The sequence below is a fragment of the Rhinatrema bivittatum genome, chromosome 1, assembly GCF_901001135.1.
Source record: "Rhinatrema bivittatum chromosome 1, aRhiBiv1.1, whole genome shotgun sequence".
Taxonomy (NCBI): Eukaryota; Metazoa; Chordata; class Amphibia; order Gymnophiona; family Rhinatrematidae; genus Rhinatrema; species Rhinatrema bivittatum.
The window spans coordinates 764,580,820-764,598,941 of NC_042615.1; the positions used below are offsets into that span (position 1 = coordinate 764,580,820).

Below are 18,122 nucleotides of genomic sequence, written 5' to 3' on the forward strand. Positions count from 1 at the left end.
GTACACCCTGGAGGAAAGGAGGAGCAGAGGTGATATGATACAGACTTTCAGATACTTGAAAGGTTTTAATGATCCAAAGACAACGACAAACCTTTTCTGTTGGAAAAAAATCAACAGAACCAGAGGTCACGATTTGAAGCTCCAGGGAGGAAAACTCAGAACCAATGTCAGGAAGTATTTCTTCACGGAGAGGGTGGTGGATGCCTGCAATGCCCTTCCGGAGGAAGTGGTGAAGACCAGAACTGTGAAGGACTTCAAAGGGGTGTGTGATGAACACTGTGGATCCATAAAGTCTAGAGGACGTGAATGAAGAGTGGGTGGCTTGCGGGAATGATGGCTACTACTTGGAGATAATAACCTTACTCAATAAACATACACATGGTTAATGTGACTCCAACATTGCAGTAAGCTTCAACAGCAAGAGGAAATGTGGAAAAAAGAATTTGCATTCACAAAAAAGCAGGGAGTAGCTTGCTTGTATGGCGGCTACTACCCCAAACCAAATAAGTCTGATACTTCACTTTCAATGCATATCCAGCATAGCTCTCTGCTTCAACGGCAGGGGAGAAAGACCGATACTTCACGCATATCCAGCATAGCTCTCTGCTTCAATGGCAGGGGGAATGAAGAAAAGTGGATCTATATACAGACAACAACCAACAAGGACTGAATTACATAGTCTGGGTAAACAAATAAGCATGGGTATAGCTTGCTTATTGCGGCGATTACTACCCGTAACTAATTAAGCTAGATATTTCACTTAGATGCAGTTACAACACTGCTCTCTACATTAATGGTGGGGGTGGAAGGGAAATAGAATCAAAAGGTTACTAAGAGCCAAGAGAAACATAAGTATGAGAAGAAAAAAAGTGCGAAGCTTGCTGGGCAGACTGGATGGGCCGTTTGATCTTCTTCTGCCATCATTTCTATGTTTCTATGAGGGTGTGTGTGTGTGGATGTGGATGTGTATGAGGGTGTATATGTGTATGAGGTTGTATGTGTGTATTCGTGCCCCCAGGCTACAACAATCTTAGGATGACAGATAAAGAGAGTGGGAGTTTTTTAAAATCCTTATTAGTTTTAATTACTGGGTGTTATTTGATGTGTCTGCTATTTTGAAATATTTTATCCATATTTAGGAAATTTCTAAAAATTTGTACAGGAGCTTCTAATTATTGAATATTATTCTGTTGAGCTGTTTTGAAATGTATATTTTTTAGTATGATTTTACTGTTCTGATTGATTTACATTCTTGACTGTATTGTTCTGAGAAAAAGTGATTTTTTGCTTTTCCATTGTTGCACTGCTTACAAAATCTGGCTTGTGGTTTCCAGTTCAGTTTTTGTCTGCATGTGTGCATATGAGAAAGAGAGAAAGTGTGTGTGTGTGTGTGTGTGTGTGTGTGTGTGTGAGAGAGAGAGAGAGAGAGAGAGAGAGAGAGAGAGATGGAAGAAGCATGTCTGTTGCGAGAGAGACACAGGAAGTATGTATGTGAGAGAGGTCCAAAGGGTGTGGGGGTGTGTGTGTGGGGGTGTGTCTCTCTCTCACACACATATATACTCCCTCTGTCTCTCATCAAGCATGTATGTGTGTGTACGAGAGGGAGCATATTGTGTGTGTGTGTGTGTGTGTGTATGTGCGCGTGCTCCCAGTTTACAATAATCTTAGGATGACAGATAAGGAGAGCGGGAGATTTTTAAAATCCTTATTAGTTTTAATTATTGGGTGTTATTTGATGTATCTGCTGTTTTGAAATATTTTTTCAATGTTTAGGAAATGTTTAAATTATATATTGGGAGAGGTGGGGTGCCAAAGAAGTATCTGCCCAGGTACACCTCTTGTGCAGACAACATAAAAGATTATACAACAGTACAAAAATCATCTTTATCAAAGATATATTTTAGTCTATGCAACTTTCTCAGCATAAAAAACCCAGACCTTACCACTGTTTTTAACTGAGGACAAAAAATGAAAACTGAATCAAAGTGAAAACCTAGATTTTGGACTGTATCCAAAACTGGAAGTCTTGACCCCTCAAAAAAATTGTAGGTGGTGGCTTCAGTCTTATTCACATTCAAAAACAGATTCTCTCTCAAGCATTATTTTTACATTTGCAAAATCTCTGAAAAATAGGCAAGTTTTATCAATATTAGAGGCCATAGGAAACAGTAGTTGCAGATCATCTGCAGATGCCTTACAAAACCTCTATCTTGCAGTTTATTGCAGAGAGGGCGTAAACATATATTAAGTAATATTAGGGGCAATGATGAACCTTGTGGGACCACCCCATGCCACAGCTGCCCACAAAGAGGATTGTTGACTTATTTTTACTGGCTGTAAACGACCTGACAAAAAATGAAAACTACTGGATCACTGTATACCCAATCCCGATTTCTTCTAAGCGTTGTAACAACTGAAAATCTCAACATGAAAATTTTCATAGATGCTGATGATATTCAATTTTACATTCCATTTGATAAAACCTTTGAAAGAACTACAGCAACCTTAACAACATACATGAGATCTATTCAACAAGAACTTTCTCTTCGAAAACTTACACTTAACACAAATAAAACCGAAATAATATGGTTAAGAAGAGACAACAAAAATCTCAAACAACCCACCCTCAACCTTGGAACAGCCATTATACCCTCAGATGAAGTCCGTGACCTTGGAATACAAATAGATGAAACTTCCAACAAGAAAAAACATAACCAAAATAATGAAATCTGGGCACTCTAAACTCAGAATCTTACATTGTTTAAAACCTTTACTTACCTTCCAAGATTTCTGTACTGTCCTACAAACAATATTTTCAAATCTGGACTATTGCAACTCACTTCTGTTGGGCCTTCCCTCAAGCACAATTAAACCACTACAATTTCTCCAAAATGCTTCAGCAAGACTTCTTATAGGAACTAGAAAATTTGATCACATTATCCCTTCTTTAATTGACTTACACTGGCTTCCAATAAAGTTCAGAATTCATTACAAAGTATTATCCCTCATCTTTAATATCATAAAGAACTATGATTCACCTCCTCCAGGAATAACAATAAAAAGCTACAGCCCGCAAAGAGATCTCAGATCTCAAAACAAAAATCTTACAATGACTTCAAATATGAACACTCAACTAACCCAAATAAGAGAATGAATGTTCACAATAGCAGGACCCAAACTATAGAATGATCTACCCGGATCAAGACTGTTAACGGAAAAAAAGAAATTCAAACAAGAACTTAAAACCTGGCTCTTCAGAAAAGCCTATGAACTAATGTAAAGAGATATCATATAAGCCACATAATGAACATTATTACTCCAGAAATATTACTACTTCTCAGCACATCAAATAATATTTGAATAAAATGTATTCCAAACTAAACAGTAATAATCAATATTAGATTAACTTTGAAATTTTGATTAATCAATAGTATTACAATAGATACCATTATTCTAATTAAGAACCCGTTAATACAATATTTTACAATGTAATTGAATGCAATTTATGTAAACCATTGTGATCTTCTGTTGGAACTATAGTATATAAAAAGCATAAATAAATAAATAAAATGAGATACAGAGTCAAAAGCTCCTGAAACATCTAACACTATTGCAATAACTACCTGGCCTTGATTCTCTTCATTCAAAACAAAATCATCCATAGAAATTAGCAGGATTTCTGTACTACACCCACCACAGAACCCATATTGATACATATTCAAAACCTCCTGGTCCTTCAGATATTCTACCAATTGGGTCAATACAACCCTCTCCAGAATATTGGACAGAGAAGGAATAATAAAGAGAGTCTTGTAGGTAGATGGTTCTGAGAATAGTAAATCACAATTTTTTTTTTGTTTTTTAAATTAAATATGGAACTACCTCTTCTGCTAATGAAAGATTTACCAATGATGATGTAAGGGTATTTAAGAAGTTATCCTTTAATCTATGTAATACTCATAAAGGGCAAATATATAAAGGGCTAGTGGAAGATCTAACTCTAGCCATGGCTTCTTCTACCTCTGTAGAGGCAACTGATTGAAAACATACCCATTGCAGCTGAATAGCTGCACAAGAAACTTCTAGAATACTATTATGTAGGGGACCTTTAGTTTCCCCTTACTAAAGGAGTGTACCATTAATCTGGGGAGGTTCAATAGGAAATAACAGAGAGGTTAGGGATTTTTCTCCTCAAGTGGGAACATGCAGATGGTGTGTCTGAGCTGTTTATCTTCCCAATGCAACTGTTATCCTCATGGATTTTCTGTTAGACTTTCAAGGAGGCAGGATCTATCTGCCCCGTGACTTCTAATTTTAGCTCCTAATTTAAGGGAAAAGAGTAAGGAAGTTCCCTTTAGGGGCCAGCCTATAGTTGACTCATCTGCCTGCTTTTAAAGATTGTTTTGGACTCTTTTAAGCCAATTTTTGAAAAATCCCTGTGAGAGCCTTGGTTGGTACCTCTTCACAATGGATTGGGGTGCCTGCTGTGTGAAGTTAGATCATCTGTTAGGGAAGATTCTAGCAGTCTTTTGTCTCTCCTACAGAGGATTTATGCTGTCTGGTGACCGATGCAGATCAGTTTTATTTTGCATTAACTGTCTCCTCTGTTTGGTGGCAAGGAATTTTTATTCCACCCTCCCAGCATCTTGCTTGATGGGTTCGACTAATATTTTTCCACATCAAGCAGATAACCCATGGTACCTGGGAGTCAGCATACCAAACCTTTGGAAGAGGGAAGTCTTTCATCCAGAATGATACAGAGGTGTTACAAATTCCAGGAGAAGCAAAGAAGATACAGCATAAAGGTAATAAGAACTTTGTTGCTACTGGGGAAAGCTTTACATGAAGGGTGAGAAATGCCCATCAGGTGCTGCTCAAGGAGTTAGCATAATCAAGAAAGAGAGTGAAGTACCCTTATGTTGCTATCTGAGGGATATCTAAAAGACTTCTTGGAAGATATTAAATCTGGGACCAAATTCTGATTAAATATTGTGACTGTATACTTTCTAACCATTTTCTGTGGAAAGATTTAAGAATTACATTAGGAGGTGGAGGATTGAACTAATTTCAATCTATATTATCTGAGGAATTTGAGCAAGTGGGAGAAGAAGAAATTTCAGTCGGGTCGATTCAGTAAAGTCCGCGGGAGAGCGGATGAACGCCCGAACTCCAGGCGCGCACACCGGCCACTCGCCGGTGCGCATGATTCAGTATTTAAATTAGGTGGTGCGGTAGAAACGGGCAAAAGGAGGCGCTAGAGACACTAGTGCGTCCCTAGCACCTCCTTTTGACCCGGAGCGGCGGCTGTCAGCGGGTTTGACAGCCGACGTTCAATTTTGCCGATGTCGGTTCTCGAGCCCGCTAACAGCCACGGGCTTGGAAACCGGACGCGGGCAAAATTGAGCGTCCGGTTTTCGACCCGACAGCCGCCGGCCCATTTTACATTTTTCTTTTTTTTTTTTACTCTTCGGGACCTCCGACTTAATATCGCCATGATATTAAGTCGGAGGTGCACAGAAAAGCAGTTTTTACTGCTTTTTTGTGCACTTTCCCGATGCCGGCAGAAACTAGCGCCTACCTTTGGGTAGGCGCTAATTTCTTAAAGTAAAATGTGTGGCTTGGCTGCACATTTTACTTACTGTATCGCGCAGGCATATCTAATAGGGCCATCAACATGCATTTGCATGTTGAGGGCGCTATTAGGTGCTGTGGGTTGGACGCGCGTTTTCCTCCCCTTACTGAATAAGGGGTAAGGGAAAACGCGCGTCCAAGGGCAGGTTAACAGTGCGCTCCATCGGTGCGCACTGTACTGTATCGGCCTGAGTGTAAATAAAGAATGCTTCTAAAGTGAATTAAGAGATTTTGCTAGAAGATGTTACAGGTTTATTCTAACTACTGTCTTATTATTTATTGTTAATCAATTGAATAAGAGTAAATATTATTCAATCTGATAAAACTATCAGTAAAGAAGTTGGAAACCACCATTCTTCTCCTGTTTATTGGATGCTAATAGTGTAAACTGGCAGTGCTGAGAAGGAAAGGATGTAGACAGTGCTTGATTGCAAAGAAACAAAGTATAGGAGCTATTGTTCGTCCCCACAACTGGGAGCCTGGCCTCAGAAACTAAAGCTATCCATGGAGCAAGGGATTCTGGAGGTGTTTAAACATAAAAGGCCACATTTTAATAGTCTGGCGCATGCGTGGCTGGGTCGTGCACGTGCCGAGCGCATTTTTGCAACAATGCGGCCATGCACGTATCTCCTGATACGTGCGGAAGTGCCAGGCTTTGTGAAAGGGGCAGAGTCTGGGCGGAGCGGGGGCCAACAGGGACAGCAATCATTAGGCCCTGACCCAGGGAAGCTTACTGCTGCTTGAAGGAGAAGGTAAGTTCGAAAAAAAAAAAAAAAGGTTATTTAGGGTATGTTTAGGGGTGAGGAGCAGAGGGAACAAGGGAAGAAGGTAAGATAGGGGGATAGGAAAGTTCTCGCCCAGTCCGCTCCTTAATTGGAGCAGACTGGGAGGAAACTGTTGTAGGCCTGAACTTGTTGCCGCACATTTTTAACTAAAATCCCCCCCTTGAGGGCGTGAGTCGCGACCCGCCCGCACACGTGCACACCAATATAAAAATCGGGCGCACATTTGCGTGCAGGAATCGTATTTTATAACATGCAGGCAGCAATGCGTGCATGTTATAAAATTGCCATGTCTATGAATGCACACCAGGAACGTGTGCACATGGACACATGGGCGCGTCTTTGAAAATCTACCCTAAAGGATTCATCTCTAATTCTATGTGCCCCTGTGTGCCAAGTAAAGGATCTGTCCCATTCAGGGGTTATAACTGCAACCTGAACTAACCAATGCGCAGATCTGACTATCATGATTGGAGCAGTAATGAGCAAACTGCTCGCAATTCAGATCATTTTGACTGCTCACTGATATCAGAGGATTAGTTAATTTTGATCCGACTGAATATAAAACTCATGGATTATTAAAATATACCTGCAAATAATTGCTATAATACAACTTTCTATTACTCAAGTTCTCTATACAACTTTCTAGCTGCATGAAAAGCCTGTTCAGTAATATAATTCAGAGATTTCCCTCCATTTCCTCTCTAATGATTTTAGAAGCTATCGCCTTTAAATTGTCTACCTGATCCATGATGGCACCTCAAGTTGAGGTAAATGATTTAGTAAAATATTCTATAGATCCATAAGCTAATGTATCTTTTTTTTTTTTTTAAGAATTCCACACCTCCTCAAACTTAACTAAATCATTCTCACCTCTACCCTAACTTTCAGATCTTGTACTATGAATCTAAAACATGAAAATTGCTGAATGTTACAGTGAGTAGAATACATTTGTAGAATTTCCAAGGTAAAGAAAATTTGCAGAGTAAAAAGCATAAAGAAAACAAAAAATGTTTTTGTTCAGAATTCTTTTTATTAAATAGTCAACAAGTTGCATCATTTAATTACAATAATTTCATTATGTCACATTTGAGTTTTGCCATCAGGAAAGACACAAGAATGAACCTTCTCTTAGGAAAATAAATGAAAAATAAAACAAGGAAGTAGTCCCTAGAGAAAAACATTCTCAGTTGTGTATCAAATTCAACCCTATTACAAAGCTACTTTGATTTTTCTTTTTAAAAACAAGCATCGTATATAAGTAGTAATTTTATCAGTTTCAAGGTGCAGCACAGTAGTTGGGTATGTAGCATCGTATCGCCTATTTTATACGTTCGCAACAAAGCAGACAGTCGTACAACAAATAGTTCATGAAGTGCTGTGAATTTATCTGGAATGTTTAAATATTTTTCACCTATGGAAATCATCATCTTTGCATGCTTTATCTGATTTTGGGTGGGGGAGGGCCAGCATCATTTGAAGATTCTTTCAGGTGACAGATACCATACCACTCCACTACAGGCAAAAAAAACAGTGAGGACAGGCTTTTTACATGCACCCTCACCAAAATCAAAGTTAGCATAAACCCAGATAGCTGCTTAAAGATAGGCCATGGAGAGAGTCTAAAATGACCAGGGTCAACAGAAAGGGGGTAGGGAAGAAAACATAGTTAAAGAATGAGAGACAGAACACAAGAAGACTTTGTCAAAAAGGCCTGTCTCTGTGCCTCTAGCAATGTACGAAATGTCTAAGGGCGGGGTGGCTAGCATTCTTGTCACAAACATTAATACTGTATTTTCTGTGCACTTTCAACATGCACCACATGGATGACTATTAGATTTCTTAAGGGAGGTCTGCCAACATTTCATGCGAGCTATGACCTCCTACGGAACACATCTAAATGATACTCAAACTTGCCCTTTCTGAATTTGCAAAAAGCACTTTGCTTTTTCAATCAAGTTATATCTACTGCTCATAAGGCCTATGCAAAAATGAATGGTTACTGAAAACATATGGTCCAAATCTTTACAAGTTATTATGCATGTCTTATCCTTTCCTCATGGTTTAATACACAGAAATAAAAGGTTAACAAATGTTTTTATTACATGGAAGATTTCCTGCACCTCCACAGTCTTGCAAGTCTGAGATGGGGCTTATGTACTCACTGATCACTGGAAATATGAGAGGTAGAACTAGTACATTTTATTTTTGGCTGGTGGATCAGAAGAATAGAAGAAGGGGAACAGTTTGCTCTGTACAGCAGCATCCTCTGCTGGCTATGTAAAAAATAAAAATAAATAAAAGGTTACATACTATAGGCTAGATATACTAAGCATTTACTCCATGGAGACAAAATGGGAGACAAACTTTAGTTCATCAGGCCTTATGAATTCTTCAGTATACAAGTTGTATGACAGGTTATCTGTAAGGTCAAAAGCAACCACAGTACATAGAAATGCCAAAATGCAGTAAGCAATTCCAGCTCTATTGAATTTGGCTGGATTTTTGGCAAATGCCATTGTATGTGCATGTAGCGCATGCCCATCCATAGAGAAAAAAGGAAAAAAAACAAAACTGTATTTAAGTGGTTTATAGTCACTTGCTTTATAACACAGCCATTGCAAAATAGTTACAGAAGCCACAGAAGTAAGACTAAACTTTTATAATTAATATGCCACATATGATTTTATTCATCAGGTAATCATATGAGATGTAACCATTTTTACCTTATACTACACTTCTCTATGCGTATCAATTGACAAGCATATCCATATGCCGCAGTTTGTAATGGCATAGATGCTGTAAAGCAAGGCAATGAACATGAACACTGTTTAAAAAAAACAAAACAAAAAAAACCCTCCACCATCAGGACTGGAAAACTAGGAATTTGAAAACAGCTAACAGTAAACATTGTACTAGCCCAGTGCTAAATAACTAGTCCTGTTTCCATTTATTTTATCCTTGTGGCTGTATTTTTTTTTCTGTTTTTTTACATTTATTTAATGAGGAATTAAACATTTTAGGGTCATGATGTACAATATTAGAATTGCAGACATTTGTTTATAACCAAGATAGAGCAGAAAAGATGCAACAGATGGAGCAGCAGCTCAGCAGGAACTGTTCCAATAGAATGGGTCAATGCTGCTGCTTCAGTCTGCATATTTTTACTGCTATAACACGCCATAAATAAATATGAGTGTTTTCCAAATTCCCATTCTGCAATCCCTGACAGTGACTCTTCAGTTATGCAAAGACACTGTAATGAGTTGTTAGGACATCAAACCGTGTACTCATCAATGAATGTAAAAAATAAATAAATAAAATGGAAAGGAAAGGAAAGAGATTAACCACTATGTGACCTATGTTGGAGTGAAGAGCATATCAAAAGCAGTAAAGATACAATAAAAAGGGAGAGGAACTTGGGAGACACACAGGCACTAGGAATAAAATCAACACATGCAGCCTTTAAATGCACTTTCTACCATTTATTTAGAAAAGTACTAGAAACCTTGGTCCAAGATAGACATTGTCCCTTTAACAGTCTATTAAGTTGAAATCTTACTATATACAAGGCTCTCTCATTTTACCAGAATTGAAAAGTAATTCAAACTCAGAATACAACTTCATCCCGGATGGCAGTAATCTATGCTTTGATGCACGAGAAAATGCATTGAACAAGTTTCACTTTTAAATATTGTTCAGAACTGCCTATAAGGAAGCCTGTGTGCACATCTCTCAGACAGATGTGGAGATGTTATTTAATAATTTCTATTCTTGAATATAGTAGCATCATAAAGAGAGCGCATTGACACATTTCTTAAATTATATACTAGTAAAATCAAACAGGTATTTTATATTAGGTTTTACCATTTTCAACGTATGGAATTTTTTATTAAAAAAATTATATATATATATAAATATAGGTAAAAATAACTAACTTCAATTAACTACTTGGAAGTTCAACTGTTTCTAAGAGGCAGATGTAAAAGATGCTTGGAGTTCTTGGAATACAAGACAGTAATGAAGTAATCGTGATTGGAAACAAATGCTCCCAATTAAGGCCCTGTTGTGTTTTTAAACAGAATTTTGATGCTTGAATATGATAATTTTCAAGTGGGCATTCCATCTGCCAATTAGAGAAGACTGATATGCAGATTCACAGCAAAGCCTTGAGCTCTTTCCCAGCCTACAAAAATGGGAAATACCCAGCAAGCTAGAATTATTTACAATCTCATGAGCCAGAGCCACCATTATTCATTTCTGGAGATAAAAGGAATGTAAAACAATGTAGTTAATAAAAGGACAGGGATTCATCATCTTTTTTTCAATTATTCTATATTCAATGAGAAAGTGCAAAAGTTCTTCAAGCGATGTCAGAGATTGGAAGCGATGTCAGAGTTAGTCCAATGCCAGAATAAATCTGAAAGTGTAATGGCTGAACTGCTGTTAGGCTTAAAAGGAGAGCTGCCTACTACTTGGGTAGCAATCATGTGCATTGCGGAAGGCAATGTCAACAAAATTATGCAATCAAGCTGGAAAAAAATGTCATTTTTCAAGATTCTTGTTGCACTTTAATACACAAGCCAAACAAAATGAGGAGAACCATTTTGTTTATTAGCAGTGACATATATTGGGTCTTATCAGAAATCCTTGAAAGGGTTTCTTTTCACTTTTTCCTCTTGCGTATACATGATGTACGTTTACACTCCAGAGGAAGCAACATGAGAAATGCTCATTTTCAATGTGTTTACACTAAAGTGAGATAAAAGGCCCTAATTCACCAAGGCTTTTTTTCCATTCAGTGCTAAGGAAAAAGACTTCAATGAATCAGATCCACAGTATTTATCATCTGTATTTTGCAAAATGTTTTTCCCACTAGAGATTGCGTGGGCAATGAAAGGTAAAATAAAAATCAGAAAATTGACAAGAGATTTAATTTAATTGTGATTACTGCTTTACACTATACATACAATTATGGGCAGAGCAGAAATCAGTTTTAACATACTTGATGAACACCCTATACTAAAATTTTAGTTTCTGTCCAGGTTGGAATAAATAGGGATTATGAACTTGCCCAAGCTGAACTCAAACCAGGCTGACTTCAGCTGTAAATATCAGAGATTTGCTGAAAATCTGTTTGATTCTTCCCTGTGAATCTTGTTGTGATCCACCAAGGATCCACAGTAATGTACATTGAGTTTGCCTTGGATTTCTATAAATCTGGGACAGATTTTGACAGCAGTCAGTTTCTCTCTTTAAAGGATGGTTGTAAGACCACTCTGACATGCCAGTAGATTCTCTGTATTTGTCACACTGGTTCACAAATCTCTTTTTACAGAGGTTTGCACATCACTAGAAGTTAACACTGGTGAACTTTTCTGGAGCCGATGTTTGTCATGGCCTCAATAAATAGCACTGGGATTTGTGCCAGAAAAAAATAGCACTTGACATTCAATACTACTGAGCTCCTATGCAATTTCCCTGTGAATGGAAACTATGGCCTTCTTAAAAACTGTACATATCAAAAGCTACAGGAAAATAAAATCACAAAATTTAATGTAATGAGAAGGCTTCAATATTCATAAATCTCCAAGATCAGTTACCTGTAAATATTCTAATTTCAGCTCATCAAATGAAAATATTCCCTCAATGTCTTATCAATCACAAAACAGACAAAATCAGGCACTACACTTTAGGCATGCAACAGGTCATACAGATAGCAAGTAACGATTAAATAACTTTTGTTTTTTTGTGATTAAGAATACCACAAAAAAAAGTGGGAACACGTTGGCAAGAATTAATTCAAGCAGCAGCAGCAGTCAAATACACAATTTGATAGATGTTGCACCAGAAAGATGTGTTGATGAAAAGTAAAATAATCGGATCCATGTCCTTGATTTATTAAAAAAAAAGCAAAGTATGACCTCCAAGTGTTATATAAAGTGCCTTTAGATTTGGTGCAGTTAGAGGAAACAGTTATCGGATATTACCAGAAAATGCATACAACAGAAGACAAAGCACATCTGGTTTCCATAGTATGAAAGCGAGCCGTGCCAGACGTCATTCCTAATGCCTCCACTATAGACAATAAGAAGAGTGGGTAAGAAAAGTAAGAATAACTGTACAGAGCTAATGATAGGGTTACTTATATTTTCATACAACAAAAGCTACTATAACCTCCCTCTCTTCTGAAGTATATTTAGAGTACATCTATTACTGTGGAATAATGAGAATTTGTTTTTTGTTTTTTTTTATATTAAGATGAGATTTGACCATGCTACATGAACAATCTTTTCTTGCTCTGTAACAACTATTATATCAATTCATATATAAAAAAAAAAATCAGTTCATAGTCTTCCCCTGTCCAGAAGCGAGAAATACTAACAAGCTATCTTAAAATGCTTGGGAGTTGCCACTAATAGACTTTCCCTTCTGCATCCAAATGTTTGATCCATCTTGTAAAACATGAGAGGGGATGAGGAACATGGCTCAAATGCATTTGATACTAGAAATGCCACTGGCATTATGTCTGGCATGAAATTTAGACCAGAGAAAAGGTTCATGTTTCCAAGCATATGACATCTTTAATTGTAATGAAATAAAATCTAAAAATAGGTCTAAATCGTTTAAAAAGTAAACATGAGTTGTAATACTATACCTGTAAAGTGATTAATTCCATTCATTGTCATTAGAAAGTATGCAAAATATTTATTAAGGGCTTTGCCTACAGAGTCACACCATAAATGGAACAAGCCCTCCTGAAATGTCATCAGAATATATGTCAACCCGCTGCAAATTTGTATGGAAATCTTAGAAATAGCATCCACAGGCTTTCAACCTTCTGAACATGGGCAACTGCACTGTAGAAGAGTTTGTTCCATGAACCAGATCATAGGCACAACTGTCCTGGTAACTGTCACTGTTAATGTCCATTGCACAGGATTCAAAAGGGCAAGCTGAAACCAGCTCGCCAAGAAGAGCGGGGGGCCTCCGTCTTTAATCCACGCCTTCAAATCCTTGAGCGTTTTCTACTGCCATGAGGAGCTTCTCTCGCAGATCTTCAAAAGAGTCATATGGAGGCAAGTCAAGGCGATTAAAGCTAAAAATTGAAGAGCAGGCAAGTTGGTTAAGATGGGAAGGAAAAAAATTAAGAAATTAAAAAAATAAAACAGATATGCCCAATAGGCTAGATCGGGGTAAGCAACTCCAGGCCTTGAGTTCTGCAAGCCAGTTGGCTTTCCAAAATATCCCCGCTGAATGCACGTGAGATGCATGTGCATGCACTGCCACCGTTGGTAGATATTTTGAAAACCCCACTGGCTTGCAGCACTTTAGGACCATAGTTGCCTACCCCTGGTCTGATCAATGCTCACTAAAGGCCTTAATTCTTTGTAATATTTAAAGGTCAGGTTTTCTGTATCAGGAAATACAAAGCATTAAGACAGTTATAATCATAGTTTACTATCTTTCCTTCAAGTCATTTCACATGTACTAAAAAGGTCAACAAACAAAAAAATAAAATAAAGTGATGCCTTTTTATTGGACTAACTTAATACACGTCTTGACCTCAGTGAGAGTGTTAACTCCTGAAAGCCAGTCAAGAAATGCCTTAAGCCAGTCCAATAAAAAGGCATAATCTTATATACAGTTGTGCTCGTAAGTTTACATACCCCTGGCAGAATTTGTAAGATACGTAGCAATTTAAGAAAGCGTAAATGATCAGGCAAAACACATCTATTAGTTTAATTTGAAACACATTAAAAATATTATGTATCACACAATAGCACAATCATTAAACAAACCATAGCAATAAAGGAAATAAAATGGTCCTGTTCAAAAGTGTGCATACCCTCCTTAGTTCTTAATATCATTTATTGCCCCTTTTCGCATCAATGACAGAAAGCAATCTTTTGTGATAGCTGTGAATGAGGCCCTTTATTTCTTCATGTGGTAAAGCTGCTCATTCCTCTTGGCAAAGAGCCTCCAGATCCTGTAACTTATTTGGTGGTCGAGCACGAACTGCATGTGTGAGCTCTCCCCAAAGTGGCTCAATGATGCTGAGGTCAGGAGACAGGGATGGCCACTGCAGAATCTTCACCTTCTTCTGCTGCAGCCACTGAAGGGGTGACTTGGCCTTATGTTTCGGATCATTGTCATGTTGGAAAGTCCAAGTTGGAAAGCTCATGCGCAGCTTCCTGGCCGATGAATGCAAATTCTCCTCCAATATTTTCTGATAAGATGCTACATTCATCCTGCCATGAGTTTGACTAAATTCCCTGTGCCACTGTAGCTCACCTCCCCCCAAAACTGCAGAGATCCACCTCCATGTTTCGTGGTTAGGATGGTGTGCTTCTCTTCATAGGCCTTGTGGACTCCTCTCCAAACATAGCGTTTATGCATGTGACCATAAAGTTCAATGTTGGTCTCTTCACTCCAAATTATTTTGTTCCAGAAGTTTTGAGGCTTTTCTAGGTGCCGTCTGGCATATTGTAAGCAGTTTTGTGGCATTGGTGTAGCAATGGCTTTTTTTCTGGCAAGTCTACCATGTAGCCCATTTTTGTTCAAATATTTCCTTTGTTTCAGAGAATCCTGTATTTTAGTAGGAGTTGCTTGTGGGTTTTTCTTTGCATCCCCACAAATTTTCCTGGCAGTTCTATCTGAAATCTTTCTTGGTCTACCTCACTATGGCTTGGTATAGCACAGTTGGTAACCTGTAATAGGTGTTTTCCTAGGACAGCAGGATGTTAGTCTTCACGTGGGTGACATCATCTGATGGAGCCCAACATGGAAAAAACTTTTGTTAATGTTTCTAGAAACTTTGACTGGCAGACATGCTCAGTCTGCTGCTATCCGAGCGTCCACATTAGGTCCCCGTTCAGTCTCGTAATATAGCAAAAATACAAGCGAGAAAAAAACATAACAAACCGAAGGTGAACCCAACATCATGGGGAGGTGGGCGGGATTCCTGAGGACTAACAGCCTGCTGTCCTAGGAGGATACCTGTTACAGGTAAGCAACTGTACTTTCTCCTAGGACAAGCAGAATGGTAGTCCTCACATATGGGTGATTACAGAGCTCCAGACTGTCCCCTGTGAGCAGAAGGACCCACAGTAGCCGAACAATGTGCCAATGGGCACAACACAACTGCGGCGCTGTGGGGAACAGGGGTAGTCTGGTCCCACAGAGAGCACGATGAAAGATAGTTTGGTTCAGGACTGGAATAGATTGCGCAGGACAGACTGGCCAAAAGCGCTCTCCTGGCTTTTGGCCAGTCTGACAAGATAGAAGTGAGTCGTGAATGTGTGGAGAGAACTCCAGGTTGTGACCCTGAAGATTTTGGCAACAAGAACCGCATGCAGATGGGTTACTGACATCACTATAGCCCGCAGAGTGAGCCTTCACCCTGCCAGCCAGCTGGAGGCCTGCCTGCTATTAGCAGAAGGCAATGCAATCCGCTAGCCAGTTGGAAAGGGTCTGCTTCCCCACTGCTGCTCTCAGCCTATTGATGTCAAAAGACACAAAGAACTGGGTGGACTGTCTGTGCCTCGCTGTACGGACCAAGTGGAAAGAGAGCACCCGCTTGCAGTCCAGGGTGTGGAGAGCTCGTTCCCCTGGGTGAGAATGAGGCCGTGGGAAGAACATGGGAAGGATGATTGACTGGTTGATGTGGAAAACAGTTACCATCTTCGGCAGAAATTTTGGATGTGTGCGTAGCACTACATGATCATGAAAGAATTTTGTGTAGAGAGCATACGTAACCAGGGACTGGATATCACTGACCCTGCGAGAAGAAGTAACTGCCACCAGGAACATAACTTTCCAGGTGAGGAACTTCAGATCACAGGATTTGAGAGGCTTGAACGCATGCTGCATGAGCTTTGCCACAACAATGTTGAGATCCCATGGGGTCGCTGGTGGGCGAAGCGGGGGCTACAGTTGAATTACGCCCCGCATGAAACGCCTGACCAATGGCTGGACTGAAATGGGAGACCCAGCGACATCCTGCTGGTAGGCACTGAGAGTGCTGAGGTGTAATCGGACCAAGCTGCTTTGGAGTCCTGACTCGGACAGGGGCCAAAGATAATCCAGCAGGTTGGGGAGTAGACAGGAGAAAGGGTCCAGTCCATGTCTGCTGCACCAGGTGGAGAAATGTTTCCAATTCAAGCTGTAAGATTTTTGGGTGGAAGGTTTCCGGGATTCGATCAAGACCCTGGAGACATCATCCGAGAGCTATAAGGGCTGGAGGATCATGCGCTCAGCATTCACTCCGTGAGGGCCAGGGTCCTGGAGGTTTGGGTGGCGCAGGGTGCCCTGGTTCTGCGAGAGGAGGTCGGGAGCCGCCCCCAGTGGAACCAGTGTGCTCATGGACAGATCCTGGAGCAGAGGAAACCACACCTGCCTTGGCCAGGAGGGTGCCACCAGGATCATGGTCCCCCCTTCCTCTTGCAGTTTTGCCAGAATCCTCGAGAGGAGCGGGACTGGCAGGTACACTGAAGGGAGAATGCATTGCAGGCTGGATGGTCCCTCCCCGGAAGCAGAACATGCACACCTTGTGGTTTTGGAGAGAGGTGAACAGATTCATGTCCGGCATGCCCCAGCAACAGAACAAGTCGGATGTCTTTGCCGGGCTCAGGGACCACTCATGGCTGAAAAGAGCGGCTGAGACGGTCCACCAACGTGTTCAGGTGAACCGGCAGGTAGGTGGTCCACAGATGCATTCCTCTGGAAAGGGCCCAATCCCAGACCTGTATCGCTTTCTGCAGAGAAGGAGGGAGCCTGTGCCACCCTGCTTGTTAATGTAACACATCGCCACTTGGTTGTCCGTTTTGATGAGGAGAACCTTGGAGGACAGCTTGTCCTGGAAGGCCCACAAGGCATACCAGATTGTCCGCAGCTCCAGGAAATTTATCTCGCAGTGAGCCTCGGCCATAATACAAAGACCCTGGGTATGCAGGCCGTCTGTGTAGGGCCACCCATTCCTGAGGTGAGGCATCAGTGGTGAGGGTCATCTGGGGCGGCGCTGGCTGAAAAGGGAGCCCGGTTTCCAGATTGGGCAGGGTCTCCCACCAGGTTAAGGAGAGGCGAAGAGGGTCTATGACCGTCACTGGCGCCTCCAGGTTCTGGGATGCCTGCCACCACTGGGACTGCAAGGCCCACTGAAGGCGAGCCAAGGGGGTCACGTGGACCGAGGCCGCCATATGGCCCAGCAGGCGGAGCAGCAGACAGGCTGGCACCCTCTTCCTGTTGTGAACAAGGGTGGCCAGTGAGGAGAGGGCAACCGCTCGATCCCTGGGCAGAAAAGCCTTTGCTTGAGCCATATCTAACCTGGCGCCGATGAAGTCCAGCCATGGAGATGGATAGAGATGTGACTTGGGGAAGTTGATAACAAATCCCAATGTCTGTAAGGTCTGAACCGTCAAGGCCAGTGCACTCAGGGCCCTGGAGTGGAAGTTGCTCCGGATCAGCCAGTCATCCAGATACAGAAAGACATGGACCGACCGATACCTGAGGTAGGCAGCCACCTCCGCCATTTTGTGAAGGTGCGTGGGGCTGAAGCCAGCTCAAAGGGCAGCACTTTGTACTGAAAATGTGCTGTCCCCACCAGGAAGTGGAGGTACTTCCTCTGGTTGGGGACAATTGCAATATGGGCGTAAGCCTCCTTTAAGTCGAGGGAGCAGAGCCAGTCTACTCTTCGGAGGAGTGGGATCA

General features: G+C 40.6%; 1 protein-coding gene across 10 annotated transcripts in view; it reads right to left on the reverse strand.

Annotated features, from left to right (window-relative positions):
- Positions 1–9,883: 9,883 nt before the first annotated feature.
- The window catches only part of NEDD4L (NEDD4 like E3 ubiquitin protein ligase), a 907,002-nt gene continuing 898,763 nt past the window's right edge, over positions 9,884–18,122 (reverse strand). For all 10 annotated transcript variants that reach the window (XM_029579603.1, XM_029579595.1, XM_029579588.1 and 7 more), the window contains one exon: positions 9,884–13,512. In XM_029579603.1, coding sequence (XP_029435463.1) covers positions 13,410–13,512 — 103 coding nt within the window. In that variant the 3' untranslated portion in view covers positions 9,884–13,409. The remainder of the gene's footprint in view (positions 13,513–18,122) is intronic.